General features: G+C 35.8%; 1 protein-coding gene across 3 annotated transcripts in view; it reads right to left on the bottom strand.

Annotated features, from left to right (window-relative positions):
• Cdh8 (cadherin 8) overlaps positions 1–20,919 on the bottom strand; it is a 299,684-nt gene that overhangs the window by 190,658 nt on the left and 88,107 nt on the right. For all 3 annotated transcript variants that reach the window (XM_090357535.1, XM_090357534.1, XM_090357533.1), the window contains exon 3: positions 18,700–18,994. In XM_090357535.1, coding sequence (XP_090213661.1) covers positions 18,700–18,994 — 295 coding nt within the window. The remainder of the gene's footprint in view (positions 1–18,699; positions 18,995–20,919) is intronic.

Raw genomic sequence — 20,919 nt, 5'->3', positions numbered from 1 at the left:
TCCCCTCAACTTGTTTGTTCCCCTTCCCTTTCCTATTTCAAATAAACAAATAAACATATATACAATATACCAGATATCAAGGTAAGATACTGTAACAATATGAGAATAATCAAGGGGAAACAAAAGAGATGAGAAATAATATAGAAAAATAATCACATCCTAGAGATTTTTTTCATTTAGCCTCATCCTATATGACTTTATATATCTAAGTTTTTGTCTTATTGTAATTCTGCGAAGTTTTTCTTTAAGTCTTCAGCCCATTTATCAATTGGTTTGATGGGTTTTTGAGAGTTTATTTAGAGGTTTTTTTTTACCTCAAAGTATATTTTACATATATGGCCTTTGTCTGATGCAAAGCTGATAAAATACTTCTCCCATTTTGTGAGCTTTCTATTTATTTGTGAGCTAGGTCCTTTGCTGCACAGAAGCTCTTCACCTTGATACAATGTCATTTACTAGTCGTTCTTTGTTTGTTGTGATTCTGGATCTTATGAAGTTTCAACTCACCCCTGGGAGCCCTTGTAGTTCCCCCTATCCCTTTATGTAATATTTTTATGGTGTTCTTACCTTGAGATATTTCATCCATTTTGAATCGATACTGGTGAAGCATGCTATTTATCCAAGAGAACACAAATGACTGTACTCTAAAACAATCAACACAACCATGTTCATTGCAGCATTGACCAAAACCAGCATATGGAATCAACTCAGATGCTTCTCAGTGGATGAGTGGATCAAGAAAATTTGGGATATATACACAAAGGAATTCTATGCCTTCATCAGAAAAAATGATATTTCCCCATTCTTATGGAAATGAACTAATTTGGGAAAAAAATGTATTAATTGAAGTAAGCCAGGCCCAACGAAACAGGTTGCATGGTTTCCCTCATCTCTGGTAACCAGAATGTGCTTATAAATCTACATTGTATATTATGTATATGGGAATATGATAAAATATACACAGTGATACCAAAGGAGGATATTCACAGGAGCAAATCACATGATCATAGAACATATTTTTTCTTTCAAAATGAACTCCAAGAAATGGAAACAAGAGATTTTTTGTTGTCGTTCCTGTTTTTGTTGTCTTTACCTTTTGTTTTGTGTATTTAGCTATATTTAGGGGGGTAAACAGGGAACAGAAAACGTGAGATAGAAGGTGACCAAATACAGGAATGGTACTCAATAGACATTATGCAGAAAATGAGCTATACAGCTTGTGGAGGGGGTTCAGGAAATTAAAACTGGAAGAGAGTAAGGGAAAGGGTTACATAATTGAAAAAGAAATGTACTCATTATCTGATTTATGTAAGTATAATCCCTCTGTACATCGCCTCTACAATAACAATAAAATATAGCTCATGTATCAAAGGGTAGCTTCAGAATTGCCTTTTACACTGTCTCTGATATCACAGCAATAACCTTTATGAAGTTGTCCTGAAATATGTTCAGATCAAATGTGTTTTAACTGATGGATGTTATGTAAATCTCCCACTCAGTGTTGAAAACAATCACACACATCTTTAAATTCCTCCACCTGCTTGCTCATTTGAATATGGTGCTAATTGCTTATGTGTACTGGTTTTCTTAGACCTTCAGAGAGTCTGCTGCAATGATTCTCCATTAGCAAGAATCTGTTTTTTTAACCTGTAAAATGGAGTCCACATAGGCCCTGCTTTTCTCATAAGGCTTGAGTTTGAGGGGAAAATAATATGTAGTTATTTCTCAACAATTGCAAGCTTTTTGTTTTGTTTTTGTCCAAACCTGGAGCTTGAACTCAGGGCCTGGGCACTGTCCTTGGGCTTTCTCAAGGCTAATGCTCTACTGCTTGAGACACAGTATCACTTCTGCCTCTTTCTGTGTATGTGGTACTCGGAATTTAACCCAGGGCTTCATGTATGTAAGGCAAGTACTCTAACACTAGGCCACACTCCCAGCTCCAGTTGCAAAATTTTAAGAGACGACTTCAGGTTGTTGGAGGAACCAGGAAATTTTAATTGATACTCCATCATGTAAATTCTAAGCAAACAGTTTCTCAGGTCATATGTCCAATCATACTTTATGGTGTGATGGTTCCTTCAAAAGTTTGGAAAGCTTTACGATTGCTACTTAATTTCTGTGCCAGCCATGTGCTTCCTGGAAGATAGGAGAATCATTCATAGATGCTGTTTTCCTAGCACATTCTATAGCATACACACAAAGTTTGTATAATGTGCTTTATTCCCAAGATATCTATATATAGCAGCAAGGGACTCTAGGAATTTCTTTCATTCTTTTGATTACAGTGATCATGGTAACACAAATTTATTCCAATACCTGTTTAAAATGTGTCTGATACTTTCCAATATCCGATATATATGCATATATAAGTATGTATATATCTCAAGAACAATCAAATTTCAGAATGCTTTCTTAAATGTTCAATGTTTTTTGTATAAGTTTTAATTATCATGTACATACCTTTCATATACTTATTTAATAGTCTATGTATCTGGTATTGGTAGCTGATAGTTTTAGCATGTAAGTTTTCTTTAACATAACATATTCTATGTAGGTTAATGGCATATTTGATTCTAAACAAAAGTCCCAGAAGGGATCTCAGAGGACTAGAGATGGATTTTGTACTAAGATGACATGCCAGGAGTTGCAGCAAGGCCTGCAGACTCCAGAGAAGAAACGCGTAGGCACTGAGTTCATTTGCAAATACAGCTTTAATCTGGGTGACTTCACAGTCTGCAATGCCAAGCACTCCACAAATGCTTATGGAAGTTATTTGATGATAATAATTAGAGAAAAACAAGCAATGAGTGTCTCAAAATGATAGAAAACAGAAGGGTAGGGGTAGTTTTGATAAGCTCATTTTTTTTTTAGGAACAAAAGTAAGATACAATTAAAGCATGTGAGAGGCCTTTCTCACCTTTATGAAATTAGTATTTTCTTGTTAATGTATAAATCTTTATAGAGTCAAATACATATGTACACAATATAAAATATTTACTAAAGTGTGGTACAGGCAGGGGAGGGTTACAGTGCTGTAACTCCTTTGAGCAACTACCTCAGGAATGTGTTGTCAGGGGCTGTGAGATCAAGGAGAGGAAGTGCATGCAGGGGAAGAGAAGGAGGGAGGCAAATACAGTCATAATACGCAACATATATGTGTGAACATAGAATCAGGCAAATGGAGGGGATGGTAGGAGTTGAAAGAGATGGAAAAGAATGATGAAAGGGATGACAGTGATGGAGATACATTGTATTCCCAAACTGACATGTGAATTGAAATCCTATAAACAAGAACTTAAGGATAAGGACAGGAAATGAGGGAAAGAGGGAGGGAGGGAGGGAGGAAGAGAAGGAGGAAGGAAGGAAGGAAGGAAGGAAGGAAAGAAGGAAGGAAGGAAGGAAGGAAGGAAGGAAGGAAGGAAGGAAGGAAGGAAGGAAGGAAAGAGAAAGTGGTATGTATATTGGGCTTAAATACTATCCCTGGCTTTTAGATGGATGGTCTCACTTAGCCACCTTGAGATATATAAAAGCCATCTGAAATCAAATACTATTAAAGTCATGTTTTAGAGTCAGAGGCCACAAGAATGGGTAGTGGTGAATAGTAACAGAATAAATGAATGAAAGACTAGGTTGGGATTCACATAAAAAACATTTATTGCATGAGTCTATTTTCATGAAGTATAAAGCAGTCAGCATGCATGCCATTAGGTTAATTTTATGATACAATCTGGTTAATCTTATGAGATAAGCTACTGTACAAGGATGTAAGAATTACTATCAGAGTTGGTACTACTTTGATTTTTGTTCATCTGTTTTTTCCAGTAGGAGAACTTTACTGCACAAATATTACACGTCAATGCAGAATTTAACAAAAATAAGTTCATGGAAAAGGAAAGCAGGCATAACTGAAAAGCTTGACTACACAAGGATTTCTGTCTGTGACACTGAAAAAAATCTAAGGTGCCAACTTCCTCGGTGTTAAATCAAAGCATTGGAAACAATGCTGAAATCAGATCACATCCCATAATGCCACACACTTTATTAGAGAATCCATCCTTAAAAGGTCCTCAAAGGGCATCTGTACAGCAGGTTTGGTTGTAAGAATGGCTCTCGAGATGAAGTGTGACCCTTCCTTCATTTAATTGTGAGGTTGTAACTTGTTACATGTACATAAATGTGTGGAATTTGTGTGTTATGATTTCACTGTCAACTCATGGTAACTGCGACCCTCATAATTATACCAGAATCACAATTTTTTCAAGTATGAAAGAGAAATACAAAAGGGATCCAAAGGTGATTATCATTATTCAGATTACTGTGTCAAGGTGAGGAAAAGGCCAATGAAGAGTTTCTCAGGAATGAATTTTTTCTCTTGTTTTCTCTCTTAATGTTCCAGTTTTCCTTTAACAGTAGTTTTTGAAAAGCGCAAAGAACAAAAACAAAAACCCATAGGTTATTTTACATCCATGGATAGGATCTGGAGATATAAAATGAATGAAAAGCTAACATTGTAGTCAGCATGAAGAACTAAGAACATTCCTTTTTCATGCTCTTTCTTCCCAGTTCAAGGACAGCCTTGTTCCTTTTATAGAGCTGGTTGAAAGAATTCTCCATCACACAATCTGGCTCTAACTTTCCTAAAGATTTCACTTCTGCTTGCTGCTTTCATTGCTGAAGTAAAGGATGAAAAATAAAGAAAATCCCTTCTCTTTTGCTCTTATTAATACACCTTAAAATATGTTCAACCCATTACTATTACTAATGCCTGACATATATTTTATCCTAAGGAAGTGTGATCTTTCCCAAGAATGTACAAACAATAATCTATTCTTAAGTTCCACATAATAACAAAACTGCATGTAATTTGTGAGGGCACACATTTCATTTTCTCCCCTCCCAATATTTTTGACACATTTATTAAGATCAAATACTCTAAATCTCCTAACAGTCCATTTACAATTCCTTTAGATCACTCATTTTCATTGACATAGCCAACATTCATCACTCGTCTATGTTGAATTTGGGGGGGGGGACTTTTGTTTTGAAAGAATAAAATGTCTCCTCCCTTTCTTGAGCTGTCATTTGTAGATAGATGAAGGTATCATGGAAACCAGAGATGGGGATTGTCCTGGAGCTCAGCAGGGTTTTAGAAGGAGAGGTTAAAAAGAAATCGGTCAAGTAGTTTCACAATTCTCTGCTTCCTTCTTGCTGTTGCCCATTCTATGTCTTGTCACTTTTGTGAAGCCTACTTTTATTCTATTTGTCTAATATATAGCATGAAAAATGATGGCTATATATAATAGTCTCCAAGTCCATATCTCTTTTTGTGCATTTTTGTGGAAGGTTTCTGTTTCAAAGACTGCTCTCTCTCTCTCTTCATGATTTAAATTGGATATTGTTTAGTCATGTCCTAGAGCAAACCACCCAGTGTAAACCAACCATTGGACTCTCCTATTATCAAAAGGGAGATGAAGATATATAAAAATATTCATATGGCAAGATAAAGGCAGAAGCTTGTTGGATGTTTACTGGACCCCGTGAAGAGCTGGTTCACCACAGGGGTATAAAGTCTGTGACATTCTTATCTCTAATAAACTACTCAAAAAGCCAAAAGTAGAGGCATGGTTCAAATGGTAGACTGTTAGCCTTGGTTGAAACAGTTCAAGGACATTGCCTAGGCCCTGAGTCGATGTCCTAGAGTTCAAACCCTAATACAGGTGATTGCACGCATGCACACATGCACACACACACATACACACACACACACACACACACACACACACAAAGTGATCTTCGTTGCATTTTCTCACATGCATACTGTAACTAGAAAGACCGAGCATAGATATTATAGATATCTATAATAAAATGTGTCTGTCCTTCCTCAGTCTATTTGGGAAAATAATATCCAGAAGGAAAATGCATGCCCAGCACTCTGATCTTGATTTCTGACTTTTAACATCATGCTCCCATGAAAAGAACACAAATACCTGAGGAAATTGGCTAATTCTTAAATTGTGTTCATCAATATATGAGATGAACCTGGAGCATATTGTAGTTAGGGAAAGTGAGAAGTAGCATACACGCACGCACACACACACACACACACACACACACACACACACACACACACACACACACACACACACACCGGACACAACACTACACATATGAAGAAATATATAAGGAAAGATGAATTTAGAGATTAGTAGGTAGGTAGATAGATTTGCAAAAAAGATGAAGATTTGCCAAGGGGAATTAGAACCCAATTGAATTGATTTTTTCTGTCAAAAACTTTAAGGGATATGGATTAAAATAATAAATTGTATTGTATTTATTAAAAGTCAAAGGTACAACAAGAGGAGTGTAGACCGTAAGGATGAAGCAAGGGAGGACAAAGGGAGAAAGAGAAGGATGGAAAAGAAGGAAGAAAGGAACGAAGGAAGGAACGAAGGAAGGAACGAAGGAAGGAAGAGGGAGGGAGGGAAGGAGGAAGGGAGGGAGGGAAGGAAGGAAGGAAGGAACGAAGGAAGGAAGGAAGGGAGGGACAATTTCCCATAGAGGGCTGGAGAAATATACCTTATTTCTGCTGTATGATTGCTAGGATAAGATATTGGATAAGGGTAAATAATATTATATAAAATTGAAAAAAGTATTAATTTCTATTTGGTAATAAGATAATTATTCACTGGGCTCATTTTACACTAGTAACATCAGTAATCAGTAATACTAATGTATAGGCATTTCAATATGTATTTGTGAAAATGTTTAATTTTATTTGGAGAAACCCTCACCAGCCTCAATGTATTTTCTAATCTCAGATCATTCATACCATTTGAAAAGCTTCCTATGGTAGACTAGAATGACGTGTGACATGATATGATTATAAGGACGTCTTGTGTCAACTTCTCTGACAAAAAGCACATCAGTAAAGTCATTTTCTGAGAGTGGCATGAGTGTAACTTTAGTGACTGCAAGCACTCTGAGACCATTCAAGGCAGAAAACTTCATTTTAATAGGATAGGCATTGTATCTGAGCCTACAGATTTCACATGAGTGCTATGTAATGAGGTCTAACATTATCAGGATGTCTAATTATCATTACATGAAGTTACTGGTGCAGAGAATGGGAAAATTACATCACCAAACTATAAAACTATGATTACTGATCACCAAAGAAGAAAAGCATTTAGATTCAACATTACAGCAATGTCTCTAGAATCATTACCTATAATTATTATTCCAGAAATATCAACCATAAAGAAATAATACAGTTGTGCATATCTATTCTAGGACATAAACTTGCCCTCTACAGTAAGACCAAGGTTCTGCAGAAAGCATGCCAACACTCACAAATATATGAGCAAAGGGGTGCCAGATCCATTCTCAGCCCAGTCTTGAATTTCACAGACACATGTTTTGCTCTTGACCTGACATGCCAATGATTCATTTCTGATGGTAAATGTGGGTAAAGCTGAACAATGTAAGCTTTTGCTCTCAATTCCTTTTAACTCAGCTTTTTTTTAATCAAAATGATTATGTGATAAATTCAACACAGAGAGAAAACCCACATCATAATACTCTAGGTATGGATGCTGATTCACCTATTTCTAGACAGAACAGTCTCATTTTGTCTCTTGAGTCGATAAACATGTTGAATATTAAAATAATTATTTGGACCTGAAGTCAAAGAATTAATAAATAGCTGGGATTACTGGGCAAAATACCACCTGGGTTTCCAAACTTCCATCTATAATGCAAAACTTACCTTGAGTGTTTTGGTTTTCTTTTTGATAAGTACAGATTTACTGATTTGAAAACACGTCTTAGTATTTCAAGTACCCAAAAATTTATCAAATAAATTTTTGACAAGCTCCAGTGGCTTATGCCTGTCATGCTAGCTGCTCAGGAGGCTGGGATCTGAGGATCGTAGTTTAAAGCAAGCATAGGCAGGAAAGTCTGTGAGACTCTTATCATCACCATCTGGCTATCAAAAAAGAAAAAAGGAGTGCTGTGTCTCAAGAGGTAGAGTGTCAGAGTTGAACAAAAATGCTCAAGGACAGTATGCTGGCACTGAGTTCAAGCCTCAGGACTGGTGTTTGTGCACACACACACACACACAAAGTTGTGTTATTTTCCTGAGATGCTCAGTGTAAGACTCTCTAGAGGGATTGTCCAGAAAATAATTTCTGCAAAGGTAAGAAAACAGGTACCATTTTCGGAGATATAACTCAATGTATGTAGTTATGTGACTGAATAGAAAATATATGTCCAAGGGAAATAGTCAACAGTAACAAAATCTAATTTAGTTTAAGATAATTCCATAAAAATTGCAACCACAGAGCTACAAGGGAGAAGAAAATTGAAAGAAAAACCAAGAGGACTTAAGTATTGGCTACTGGTGAGAAGTGGCTTGCAAATTATTGTTTAAGAGATACACAGATGGATTGGTCAGGTAAGATGCTCAGATTGAGCTCTATTGTGGTTGTCTCTTCACATAGATTTGATTAACACTGAGTGAATATTTTAAAATAGTTTTAATCTTCTGAAAGACTAATGCAAATTAAGAGGTACCTGAGGGGATGAGAAATAGGTTTGTGAAGGAAGCTGAGACAACAAATCAAATTCCAAACGACATGACTCATTGGCTACTGTTAGGTCATAGGCAGAGTGTTAAATCTATTTTCCGAATGCTCAAATCTCACATAGTTAGCATTTATATATAACTTGTAAAATATGTTATGTAATATTATTTTTTATTGTCAGAATAATATATAGAGGGGTTACATTTACATTTTCCAGGTAATAGGTACATTACTTCTCACACATTGATACCCCTTCCCCCACCCCCTCCCAATCATGTTGTTTTCCCCCCTTCCCTTCCTATTTCAAATACTCAAATAAATGTATACACAATATACCAGGTTATAAAGTCAGATACAGTAACAATATAAGATTAACCAAAGGGCAAAAAAGGGAAGAGAAATAATATAGTACATTGAGAACAAGAATCACCCAAGATAAAGCTCTTGTTTCCATATTCTAGAGATTCTTTCATTTAATCTCATCCTATATAATCTTATGTACCTAGGTTTTGAGCTATTCTAATCCTCTTCTAAGAGAGTCCTAGATGTGTACTAATTATTACAAATGAGGAAAAATGATAACAGTATTACCACATGCAAAATAATATAAAGAATTCCATCATATTTTCTGGTGATTGAGACCAGATGAAATTTTATTAGCTATTAATTATTGAGGATTTCAGGAAGCAATTGCTACATAAAAGACCACTGAGATTACCTTAGGTTGGAAATGAAATCCAAAATAAGGATGTATATGAAGTTATAATAAACAATTCTGAAATTTGAATCATTTTCAAAGTGACTAATGGCAATATTTCCATAAAATTCCTAATGAACTTTTTTGCACAGTTCTACCTATGGTATTTTATTTCTATATTTAATGAGGTTTGATTTGGAGGAAAAGAAGTGTAAAATTGAAGAGATTGGGTATATTACTTGATCAATGCCAAGTCATGGATTTTGAAAGTAGACATCTATTAGGAACAACAAAATGGATGAATTATATTTTTGTGCTACCAAGACATTCATTAATAAAATATAATCTTATAAGCGAGGTAGCTCAGAAGAATAATGTTAAGCGTAACAATGGAGGGAACTATCCTCTTACCAAAGTTATGATTATGAGCCTTGTTTGTTTTCCCATTATTATTACCCAGGTTGCTCTCAGTACATAATGGAAATAACAATGCCTCTTGCAGGATTTTATGCCTTTTAGGAATCACACTAGGAGATGTCACCAGTTGTCACATTTGGAAGCTACAATGATTTTTAAGCCATGAACTATTTGGGGAAACTTTGAGAACAACCAAAATCCACTGGACTTCATTGTAAGGAAATAAATTCAGCATATCTATGTACATTTATGCATATGTATTGTACCACTAGCTCCATAACCCTAGTGGAGTTTTAGTTTCTCTAGGCACAATAAATAACAAAATCCTCACCCTATCTGAAGTTTAGAAACTACAGCTGCTATTGGCATTCATATCAGGTATAACAGCTGGATTTCTTTCGAGAGTGTTTATTTCAATCCTCATGATTTCCCACCCATGTTTTCCTAAAGAATTTCAATCTTGTTCGTCACTCTGAATCAAACCAGACAAAAAATATAATCAAATCCATCAAGATATGTTTTATTCCCTTTTCTCACTTTGCATTTCTCCTTTAAAAATAGAGAAATCTGACTAAATTCTTTTAAAATCTAGCCCAGAGGGGAAAAAAAGTCAGCCATAACCTCTAAATTATGAAAAGGGAGTGTGTTAGGTTTAAGACAGTTTGTCAGTGGTAACATTCTTTGATCTTTTAAGCTTTTGTGACACACATTGTTTCTTTAATAATAAAGAATATGAGAATGACACCCTTTAATTAATATTTTGGGCATAGTCCTTATTTGTGGCTGAAATATGAATGTGGCAATGAGAATAACAAGCTAATCCATGTAAGCTGTAGTTATCATGCTTTGCAATTCACTTTCTAGAATTTGCAAATTTCACTATGTAACTGCATGCTAAACCAATGTAGACTTGCACAGAAACAAAAATGTATTCTTGCTAAGTGAGTGTTTCTAGGGCTCTTGCAGAGGAAAATCCTGTATGTCTGCAGGATGACATCTTTAAAAAGTGGTTTCTGTTATCACATAAATGTTCAAGTATCCCTAAGTACATATAACACAAATTAATCAAATAATGACATACTGCATTTTTAAGGATGATGAAGAAGACAAGTTTGACCTTAATTTGGCATTTATCTAACTCATACGACATATTTTTAATTGAACCTATCTTATCTATTTTGAAGACCAATTAGAACATGCTGCTACACATCTACTATATGATAATAATTTAATAAGTATAGACAGTGTTGCATGATTTTTTTTGTATCTCTTTCCTGACAGTCTGTCTCTGGCCTGTACTGTTCAATCTGAAAGTTATTAGATGTGACCGTAGGAGGTAGGAACCCATCTTCTATATTCCAAAGGTGAGTGAGGTGGGAGAAGAGGGGATTAGCAGATATACATCAGCATGGGACAATCCGGTACTGTGCGCAGGAAAAAAAATGGAGATAAATTGTGACAAGGCTGAGGTGTGATCCAACTAACAGGCACGCTGAACATAAAATGCAGAAAGAAAAAACGTGTGCTTCGCAGTTGGAGTTCTAGAAGCAGACCCACAGTTTCCAGGAGATAGAGAGGACATTAAGTTCCAGTGGTTGCATGGCACATTCTCAAATCCTGGATTGTTTAAAGCAATACCAATGGATCTTCGCACTGTTCCAGAAACCCAAATCACTATTTTGGTAGGATCGTGTTCTTTCTGAAGAACCTTCCCATGCCCTTTGTAGCGACAGGAAAATTCTGGAACCCTTTGCCTTCTGATCACACAATTCCAATCTCTGTTTTCACCTCTTGTGGCCTGTGTGAGGCATTTCCTTTAGAAGGTCTTTTGATCAGACTGCTTATCAGATTTAAAGGCCATTCTAATACAATACTACATGGGCTTATCTAATTCCACGTATGAAGTTCTTCTTTCCAAGACAAGTGAGTGTGTAAGGTCGTGAGTGGAGAAGAAATTTTTAACAAACACCTTCCAATTGTGTAGAAATAGATATCTGTGCCCTGTTTCACTTGTAGAGTGACTTCTTGAAGAACGAACCAACACCTAGACTCTGATGTATAAGCAACAGTGAATTTCTCTGTACATGACTAATTCTTAGACCAATCTAGAGAAAGTACAAAATGAAACACAAGTTCTCCGTTGGGCCTATTGGACAGAATACAATGTAAAAATGACGATAGAGCCAGAATATCTATGGAAAATTATGTGGAATGACAGAATTATGCAATAAATATTTGTCACCTCCCCACTAATAACCTAGCCAAGGAACTTCAATGCATATTAAAATTTGATGTTCATAGTTTGGTGATCAAATATGGTATTCCTGGGGGCTCAAACAAGAATATCATGAGAGATGCTTCCTTAATTAGGTGCTCAAAGTTAGTGAGACAGTGAAATACAGAAAACTTCTCTACAACATACGCCAGTGATCTATTATTTCTAATAATCAGATTTGTCAAAAACATATTCTAAGACAGGCACCAATGGCTCACACCTATAATCCTAGCTACTCAGGAGGCTGAGATATAAGGATCGATGTTCAAAGCCAGCCCAGGCACTAATGTTCTTGAGACACTTCTTTCCAATTAACCACTAGAAAATCAGAAGTGGGGCTGTGTCTCAAGTAATAGAGTAATAGCCTTGAGCTGAAGAGCTCAGGGAGAGCGCCCAGACCCAGAGTTCAAGCCCCAACAACAACAAAAAAAACAAAAACAAAGCACACAATAACAATAACAACAGAAACAACAACAACAAAAAACAAGTATTCTGAATCTTCTCTTAAACAAATATCAGGTAATACCACACTAAAGAATGCTAGGGACTAATTGTTCCATAATTATTTAAGTCATCATAGAAAATAAAAGATTGAAAATTAATTCTATCTAGAAGGAACCCACAGATGTGTGTTTCTGAATAGGACCTTTTATTTTTAACCATAGAAAGAGAGTACTAGAATACTTGGAAACATTGACTGAAGCCTATGTATTTTAAGCAATGGTGTGTGAACATTACCTTGATTTTTTTAATGGTTGTATTATGCAGAAAGTTATGCATGGTGGAGGTGAGTATTTGAGGATGGGATAGGAGGTTGGCAGATGTCAATACCTTATTCTGCCATGTTTTAGGGAAGGTTCATAGACAATGCTTGACATTTTTCTCTAAAATAAAATTTAAATGTAAATTCAAGATAACAAACCCCCACATAGGTTGTGTACATTTTATATAAGCTTCCTTGGAAAAGAAAATTGGAAGATGTTTACTACTATAAAACGACACATTTACCAAGATCAGCCATCATATCAATGTTAAGAGCAGACCAAATGATTAGAGCACATAGGCACACTTTTTTCCACTAGAAAGTGTCTGCATTATTTACTACATATCACGTTATCTTTTGCCTGAGTCATTGTTCAAGAATAGTTAAATTTACTTGCACATTGTATACTGATTTCATTACTTACTGGGGATTAGACTTCAGATAACAATAAGATCTGCTGTTTTTTTTTTTAAATGTATTTATTTACTAAGTCATTTCCTGACCATCTACTGATATTTCAATCAATATTTTCTTTGAAGAAAACCATATTCTTCTTTTGCACTCACCACCAGAAAAACCCAGAGTCAATTCAAACTGCTCTTTTGTCTTTATCCTTAATACATCAACAGTTCCTCATCTCTAGCCATTCACCACAAGATTCTTAATTAATTTTTATTGTTAGTTGAATTTCTATGTGATCTATTGTTCCTGAATTATTAAGAGGCTTCCATTTCTATCTTAAAAATTGTGTATCTCACTCAAATTTCTTTTTGCAACTTTTCTTCTCAGTTTTTCAATTAAAAATTTGCAAAAGATGCTGACCTCAAATGCTTTCCCACCTTGAAAGGTATTACCAAGGATGAATATGGATCATTCTCATGGCACTCATAGAAACAAAATTCTCTAGAGATGTCAAAGATCAGTAAAGCAAAATGGCTAAACCCAAGGGAGGTAGAGTCTTATGTCTGAACTTTAATCCCAGCCTTTCCATTTAATATGTAGCTTTATATAAGCTGATATTGTCTTCATTCTATTAATGAAAACTATGAGTCATACTAGTACGGTTGCTATCACTATTATTGCTCCTAATATCATAGACATTTTTGTGGCTGGTAGAAGCATTTAACACAGGTTCTGCTCTATAGTAATCTCTTCATACATATTGATAATCACTGCAAAAATCCAGAATATCCATGAAGACTAAGACAAGGGTCTTGTTTTCTATAACTATGTGAAACAAAATTATGCCTAAGAGCTGAAGTACTGTTTTTTGTGTCATCTCTACACCTATCTGCACTAATAATGCCAGTTTTCATAAACTAATGTTTTTCCCAGGCTGTAAAATTGGGAAGGAAATTTATATTTTACTGAGCAGGTTTTCAGTGACCATAGTGTACTTGTCATTTAGGCAATTATTGAGTCAGGCTGCATAAAAGAAAATCACAATGAAATGGCTGTAAAGAAGCTAATGTTTTGTCAAAGAGTTGTGAAACATGATCGATCATTGAATTTTTCAAAGCAGATGTATAGTTAGAGATAGTTACATTCACTATGCAAATTAAGTAATACTGAAATGGAGTTTTTCACTTACAAAAGTGAATTTCAGAGTTGAATCTAACTTCTAATCTGAACATAAGCTCCTAAATCATACAGATTATTTTATCTGGACCCAGGTTTAGCCAAAAAGTATAAAAATATACTGCATATAAATATAAATTATCATTAGCGTACATAATTAAATGACCTTGGAACAATAAATATAGGCAGGGGCTGGAAATGTGGTCTAGTAGTACAGTGCTTGTCTAGCAAGCATGAAGCCCTGGGTTCAATTCCTTGGTACCACATACATAGAAAAAGGCAGAAGTGGTGCTGTGGCTCCAAGAGATAGAGTTTTAGCCTTGAGAAAGCCCAAGGACAGTGCTCAGGCCCTGAGCTCAACTGGTAAAAACAAACAAACAAACAAACAAACAAGCAAATAAATAAAAAAATGTAAATTTCCCTGAAAGAAAAGAAAAGTCAACATTGCTAAGTTGATATGCTTTGACAAAACCAGAGAAGCACACACACCTGTCTTTATGCAGTGTTGCTCTAAAAGTAAATTTTCATCAAGTTCTGAAGTTCACAGTCGAATATACAAGAACTGCATCCCCAGCTTCCTAAATTAATTTGCCTGCCATTTGGGCAAATATATATAGGTGTTTTTGTCGTGACAGCTTGACAACTGGCATATAATTCTTGAACATCACGTTCATTTTAATTTAATACTGGCAAATTTCTCAATTAGAAATTTTATTTCTCACTTTCTGCACAAAGAAATCTCCCAGTCCTTACTGCCATTCCTTGGGGCATACAGGTGCAGATGCTGATATTTTTGCAATAGCAAAGGAAGAAAAGTAAAAAGGAGGAAAAGGGTGAGAGAGGAGACAGGCTGAGAAAGTGTAGTTGTAATAGGGTGAGACAGGAGATAGTAGCTGACCTTCATCCTGATATTCACCTTCATGGAAAATGAAGGGAATAATCCATATTTGACAATAAAATAACACATCTGCCTTGCCTCCTTCAACATAAGATGCTGGAGTCAAGCAGAAGCCAGATATCCAGATATCAATATGCAGCTCAAAGCACAAAGGTGGAGGGGGGAACAGATTAATCAAATAATTTTTAAAGCAGAAACAACAACCAAGCATGGAAGGTATGCTAACTTCACAGCCTTCCTGCTATCCTTCCACTTGGATTTTATCATGCAGTGTTCACACAGTAATAGGAAGGTGGGAGTTATTGTCTCTACATAATAGCTAAGGAAATGAGGCACTAATATAACGTCTCCAAACTTTACATTCAAGCGGGTCATAAGGAATGAAATGAGGATTCAAGGCCACACTGTGATTTCAATACAATCTTTGACTCTTGGAAAAAAGGTCACTACCTAAGGTTTAAACATATTTATATGTACATACACACATACTTAGAGAGAGAGAGAGAGAGAGAGAGAGAGAGAGAGAGAGAGAGAGAGAGAGAGAGAGAGAGAGAGGGAGAGGGAGATCCATGTGCATCTATACATAAACGTAAATATATATATATATGTATGTATATATATATTTACAGGCAGACACACACAATTATACTTGAAACTACCAATATGTTTTAAAAGCTTTTTCCTAACTGGAATGGTTTGACATTTGTAGAAGTACCTGAGGCTTTCTTTTCCAATGTATTTATCACGCATTTATTAGAATAAATAGCAAAAGGTGTCTCTGACATATTTACCAGACACTTGCTATAAAGATGGAGCAATATCATTATAATGAGGCAAAATAGAAATTTCACTGTTCCTCATTAATTACTAATTCATATAGTTTGCTACATGCACTAAGGGTGTCAATAATTCTTTAGGATCATATCAAAATGTAGGTAAAAAGAAGAAAATCACAAATTCTCTGACTTAAATGAGCTGATGAAAGAGACAAAGAAAGAAAGAAAAAGAGAGGGGAAAGAGTATACAGTGTTCCTCAGTTCTTTTTTATTTTTTGAGTGTTAGAATCTAAAGAACAAAGATGGAGATGATTTTGCTTATTTTGTGTGCTTCTTTTCTCATGATATTGCCAAAAGTGGAGAGATAGTTTCCTGCTAAGAAATCATAAAAGTCTCTCTAGAAAAGTGTCATTTCACTCAGCCATAGAGGAGCAATTCAGTTTCCCTAAGAAGAAGAAAAAATAGAATTCCTAACACAAGAGGTAAATAAAGTGGAGTTCTGGCAGGAGAAATATATAGGTAAGATATAAGCAGCTAAAATCACATCTGAGTTTGCTGCTGCTTCACTGGATGTGCCTACCAGAGTCATATTATGAGTTGGTAAGAAAAAGATATAAAAAAAAGCCAAGGCAACAAATATCTTCCCCAGGTTTAGAAGCCTAGAATATTTACTCTCAGTCAAACAAACACATATAGACTATAAAGAAACTCTTTCCCCATCATACATACATACATGAATTCATTGAGAAAATAACAAGAATAGACTTTAGTATGCCATCTTTTAGGCTGCTGTGGTTACGCAATGGGAGCTATTCGAAACTGATGACCAAAGTGTAATCATGAGAGTGAGTGAGGTGCCAGGTTCAGAGATCACTGGAGTCAGTAACTAGGATTAGTATTGGTTTGCCTCAGGAAACACAACAGATTTGTCTTTGAGTATGGAGTTTTCACTTTCTATGTGATTTCTAGGTTAAAGAGATTCCAACAAACAAGAATGCCATCCATGTCCAGTACTGGTGGCTCAAGCCTAGAATCCTAGATACTCAGGAGGCTGAGATTTGAGGATCATGGTCCCTGATCCCTAAACACCAATCAAAAAAGGCCGGAAGTGAGGCTGTGGAGCAATTGGTAGAATGTTAGACGCAAGAGAAGATGCTCAGGGACACTGACCAGGCCCTGAGTTCAAAGCCTCAGGACCAATACAGAAAAAGAGAAAGAAAGAGAGAAAGAAACAAAGAAAGAAACAAAGAAAGAGAAAGAAAGAACGAGGAAAACAGAAAGATACCAAGTATATCTTTGTTGTCTAATTTGCCTGAATAGCAAAACCAGAACCAAAAAACAAATTTAGTAGAACCTCAATAATTATTCAGTTAGAAATGGGGCGTTGGTTAACACTTCAAAAAGAAATGTGCTCATTACCTGACTTACTTAACTGTAACCCCTCTGTGTATCACCTTTATAGTAAAATTAAAATAAAAAGGGGGGGCTAGGAATATGGCCTAATGGTAGAGGGCTTGCCTAGCACGCACAAAGACCCAGGTTTGAGTCCTCCGTATGACATACATAGAAAAAAGCTGGAAGTGGCACTGAGGCTCAAGCAGTACAGCTGTAGCTTGAGAAAGTCCAAGGACAGTGCTCAGGCCCTTACTCAAGCTCAGGACTGGCAAAAATAATAATAATAAATAAATAAATAAATTATTCAGTTACTTCAGAGATAAGCAATCATCTCAGGAGTGACTCTCAGTGGATGTGTTAGCTGGAAATTGTAGTTCAAACCTGTTGAGGTGGAAAGGGATAGAACTAAGAGATCAAGTAAACTTGGAAGCAGTATTTCTCACTGTGAGATCCCTTTTCTGAGTTCTTTTATCAATCTGCAAACATGATAGAAACGCAGATTCCTAGGTGGGTTCTGATGGCTCATGCCTATAATCCTAGCCACTCAGGAGGCTGAGGTCTGAGAATAGTGGTTTGAAGACAGTCCACGCAGAAAAGTCCTCATGAAACTTTCATCTCCAATTAAACAAGGGAAGTGGCAGTGTCCCTCAAGTGTTAGATCACTAGCCTTGAGCACAAAGAGGTTCAGGGACAGTGCCCACGCCCAGAGTTCAAGCTCCACAATCAGAAAAGAAGAAAGAAAAGGAAGTGGGATTAGGTTTAGTAGTTATCAGCTCTGAAAAAATGTTCTAATTTGGCCGCATACTGTAGAATCCACTGCAAACTCAACCTTACCAGCTCAAGCCAGCATCTGACTGACTGCAGACCTGAATAATTTCCCATTTCTCTCTATGCACCACATCTGCATGAATATATACAAACAAATAATTAAACATGAAGCAAATATCAATAGGATTAGCTTGGCATGTTGGAACAAATCTTGATAATTCCGTCTCAGTAACAATACTGAAAGTACAAGCCTATGAGAGGAATACAAATTCTGCCTATTGAAGTATTGTCATGGAAGGAAAGACATTTTAATAAAAACTGCTTCTCTGTCAGGTCCTATTACTAAGGGACTAAAGCTATTGAGCTGTGGAACATAAGCCAAAAAGGAGGATTTGGAAATGCAAATGTGAGATAAGACAGTATAAAAAAAAAGAAAAAGAAAAAGGGAAAGCTTTTATTCAACCACATATCATATTCCCCATTCCCAAAGCCATGAACTAGTTATTGCAAAGATGATTCTTAACAATTCCATGCAATTGGGAAAACATACCTAATATGGACATCTCTGGCACAGTGGCATGGTATGGTCCATTAAGAAACTCTGGTGCATTGTCGTTGATGTCTTGAACTTTAATAATAAATTCAGAAGGTGGCTCAAGGGGTTTATTCGTCTCCCAGTCCACAGCCTGAGCTGTTAAAGTGTACTCAGCCTTTTCCTCTCTATCAAGTCTTTTGATAGCATGGATATCTCCAGTTGCATCATTTATTTGAAAGATTGTCCCAGCTCCATCACCTGATAGGATGTACTTGATTTTTTTACTTCCGGGATCCAGATCTGTGTGTAGCTAAAATAAAAAAAAAAGTAGCATCAATTAATTACGGAGAAATCTTCAAAGTTATTGTTTATCTGCTTCCTGTTTAAGCATCAAATCGTTTCTTTCCACAATGTATCATGTTTTATTTAAGCATAGATGTACAAAGTCGTCTATAATGTTTTATCGAAATCATTCCTAAAAATAAAATACATTGAGATTAAGAATAAAGCCATATAATGAGTGATTGTTGTACTTAATGTACTATGTTATTTCTCATCTCTTTTGCTGTCCCTTGGTTATCTAATATTGGTACAGTATTTCACCTTGTTATCTGATATGTTGTATATATGCATATTTGGTTATTTGAAATAGGATAGGGAAGGGGGGAAAACAAGATGAGGGGTGGGGGGTGGGGGAGGGAAATGGGGACCAAGACATGAGAAAGGGTATCAATGTATGTGAAGTAATGCAATCCTTCTATTAATTACAATAAAAATATATGAAGAAAAGAATAGGGAGGAGGAGGAGGAGAAGAAGAAGAAAAAGAAGAAGGAGGAGGAGGAGGAGCAGGAGGAGGAGGAGGAGGAGGGAGGAGGAGGAGAGGAAGAAGCTGAAACATTCTTAAGAATATGCTGATATATGGTAAGTCAACTTAGTATCAAAATAATGAAAAAGTACCGAGACCAAAATATGGGAGCAAATTTTGCAAAATTTGAAATCTCTGGAAAATGATAACTTTTCAGCTAGTATCAACTCCATCTTAAGCGACAGCAAAAATATTTATTGAACAAATATTTATTAGAGTAGTGTATCTGGCAACATTCTTTCTAAGATGTGTGGTCAAGATCAGTGATAAACATAGTCCCTAGTTTTATAAGGAAGAATGCTATGTTATGGCTCTCACTTAAAATAAATGAGATAAGAATATAAAATGTTTGGGTTCTATTGAATTGCAATTGCAACGGGTAGTTCAAGTGTGCATTATGATTTTAACTCAGTTATTTAGCTGTCAATATACCTCTATTCCCTGCTTAAATATTTATCCCTCAAGGAAAGAAAAAAAAGTAGAACTATCTTGTGGAAAGAAACTCCTAGAAATTCAAACATTATGTTCTCTTGGGATCCCTTTTATTCAGAAGAATCTCTATTGTTTTCTCCTCCAATTTGAATTATATTTAGTGCTTCAGTAAACAAAGAGAAAGGATTATAAAAAAAGACAAAATGACAACAAAGAATCCAAATGCATCTAGATCTACTCTTTACTTTTGAATATTTTTTAAAAAGTGAATGCAGAAGATTACATCAAATATTTATTGAATCTTGAAATGTACCCTTTTCATTTATTGTATTAAGTTTATGAACAAGAACAAATATTGAAATGCCACTTTATCTTAATGAATGTGAGATTATAATTCATTAATGTGATATTAATCCCAAATTATGATCATTTTAATTTATGTGCATTTTAACATTTTCATTAGCATTTTTATTAAAAAAGAGAAAAGTTGAATAATATATAATTCAATGGAGGCTTCCGTTCACATTTCAAGGCATTGTGCAGATAGAGAAAACATTTGCATGTGCTACATTTGCCCATACATTTTTTTTTTGGTCAGTCATGGGACTTGGACTCGGCCTGGACATTGTCCCTGAGCTCTTCAGCTCAAGGCTAACCCTTACCCCTTGAGCCACAGGGCCACTTCCAGTTTTCTAGTGGTTAATTGGAGATAAGAATCTCATGGTCTTTAGGTCTTTAGTGCCTTGGCTGGCTTTGAACTGTGATCCTCAGATCTTAGCCTCCTGAGTAGTTAGGATTACAGGTGTGAGCCACCGGGTGTGCCTCAGTCTCATTCGTTAGAATTTTATTTGTGCACTATTTTCTTTCCAATAATCAATAACCTTTGATTTGTAAATTGTACTAGAATCTCAGCTTTCAGAACCTTTGCTTTTAAAAA

This window comes from Megascapheus bottae, chromosome 24, assembly GCF_031878675.1.
Source record: "Megascapheus bottae isolate mThoBot1 chromosome 24, mThoBot2.hap1, whole genome shotgun sequence".
Taxonomy (NCBI): domain Eukaryota; kingdom Metazoa; phylum Chordata; class Mammalia; order Rodentia; family Geomyidae; genus Megascapheus; species Megascapheus bottae.
Note: the sequence above shows the minus strand (reverse complement) of the source record. Positions and strands in the feature narration are given on the sequence as shown.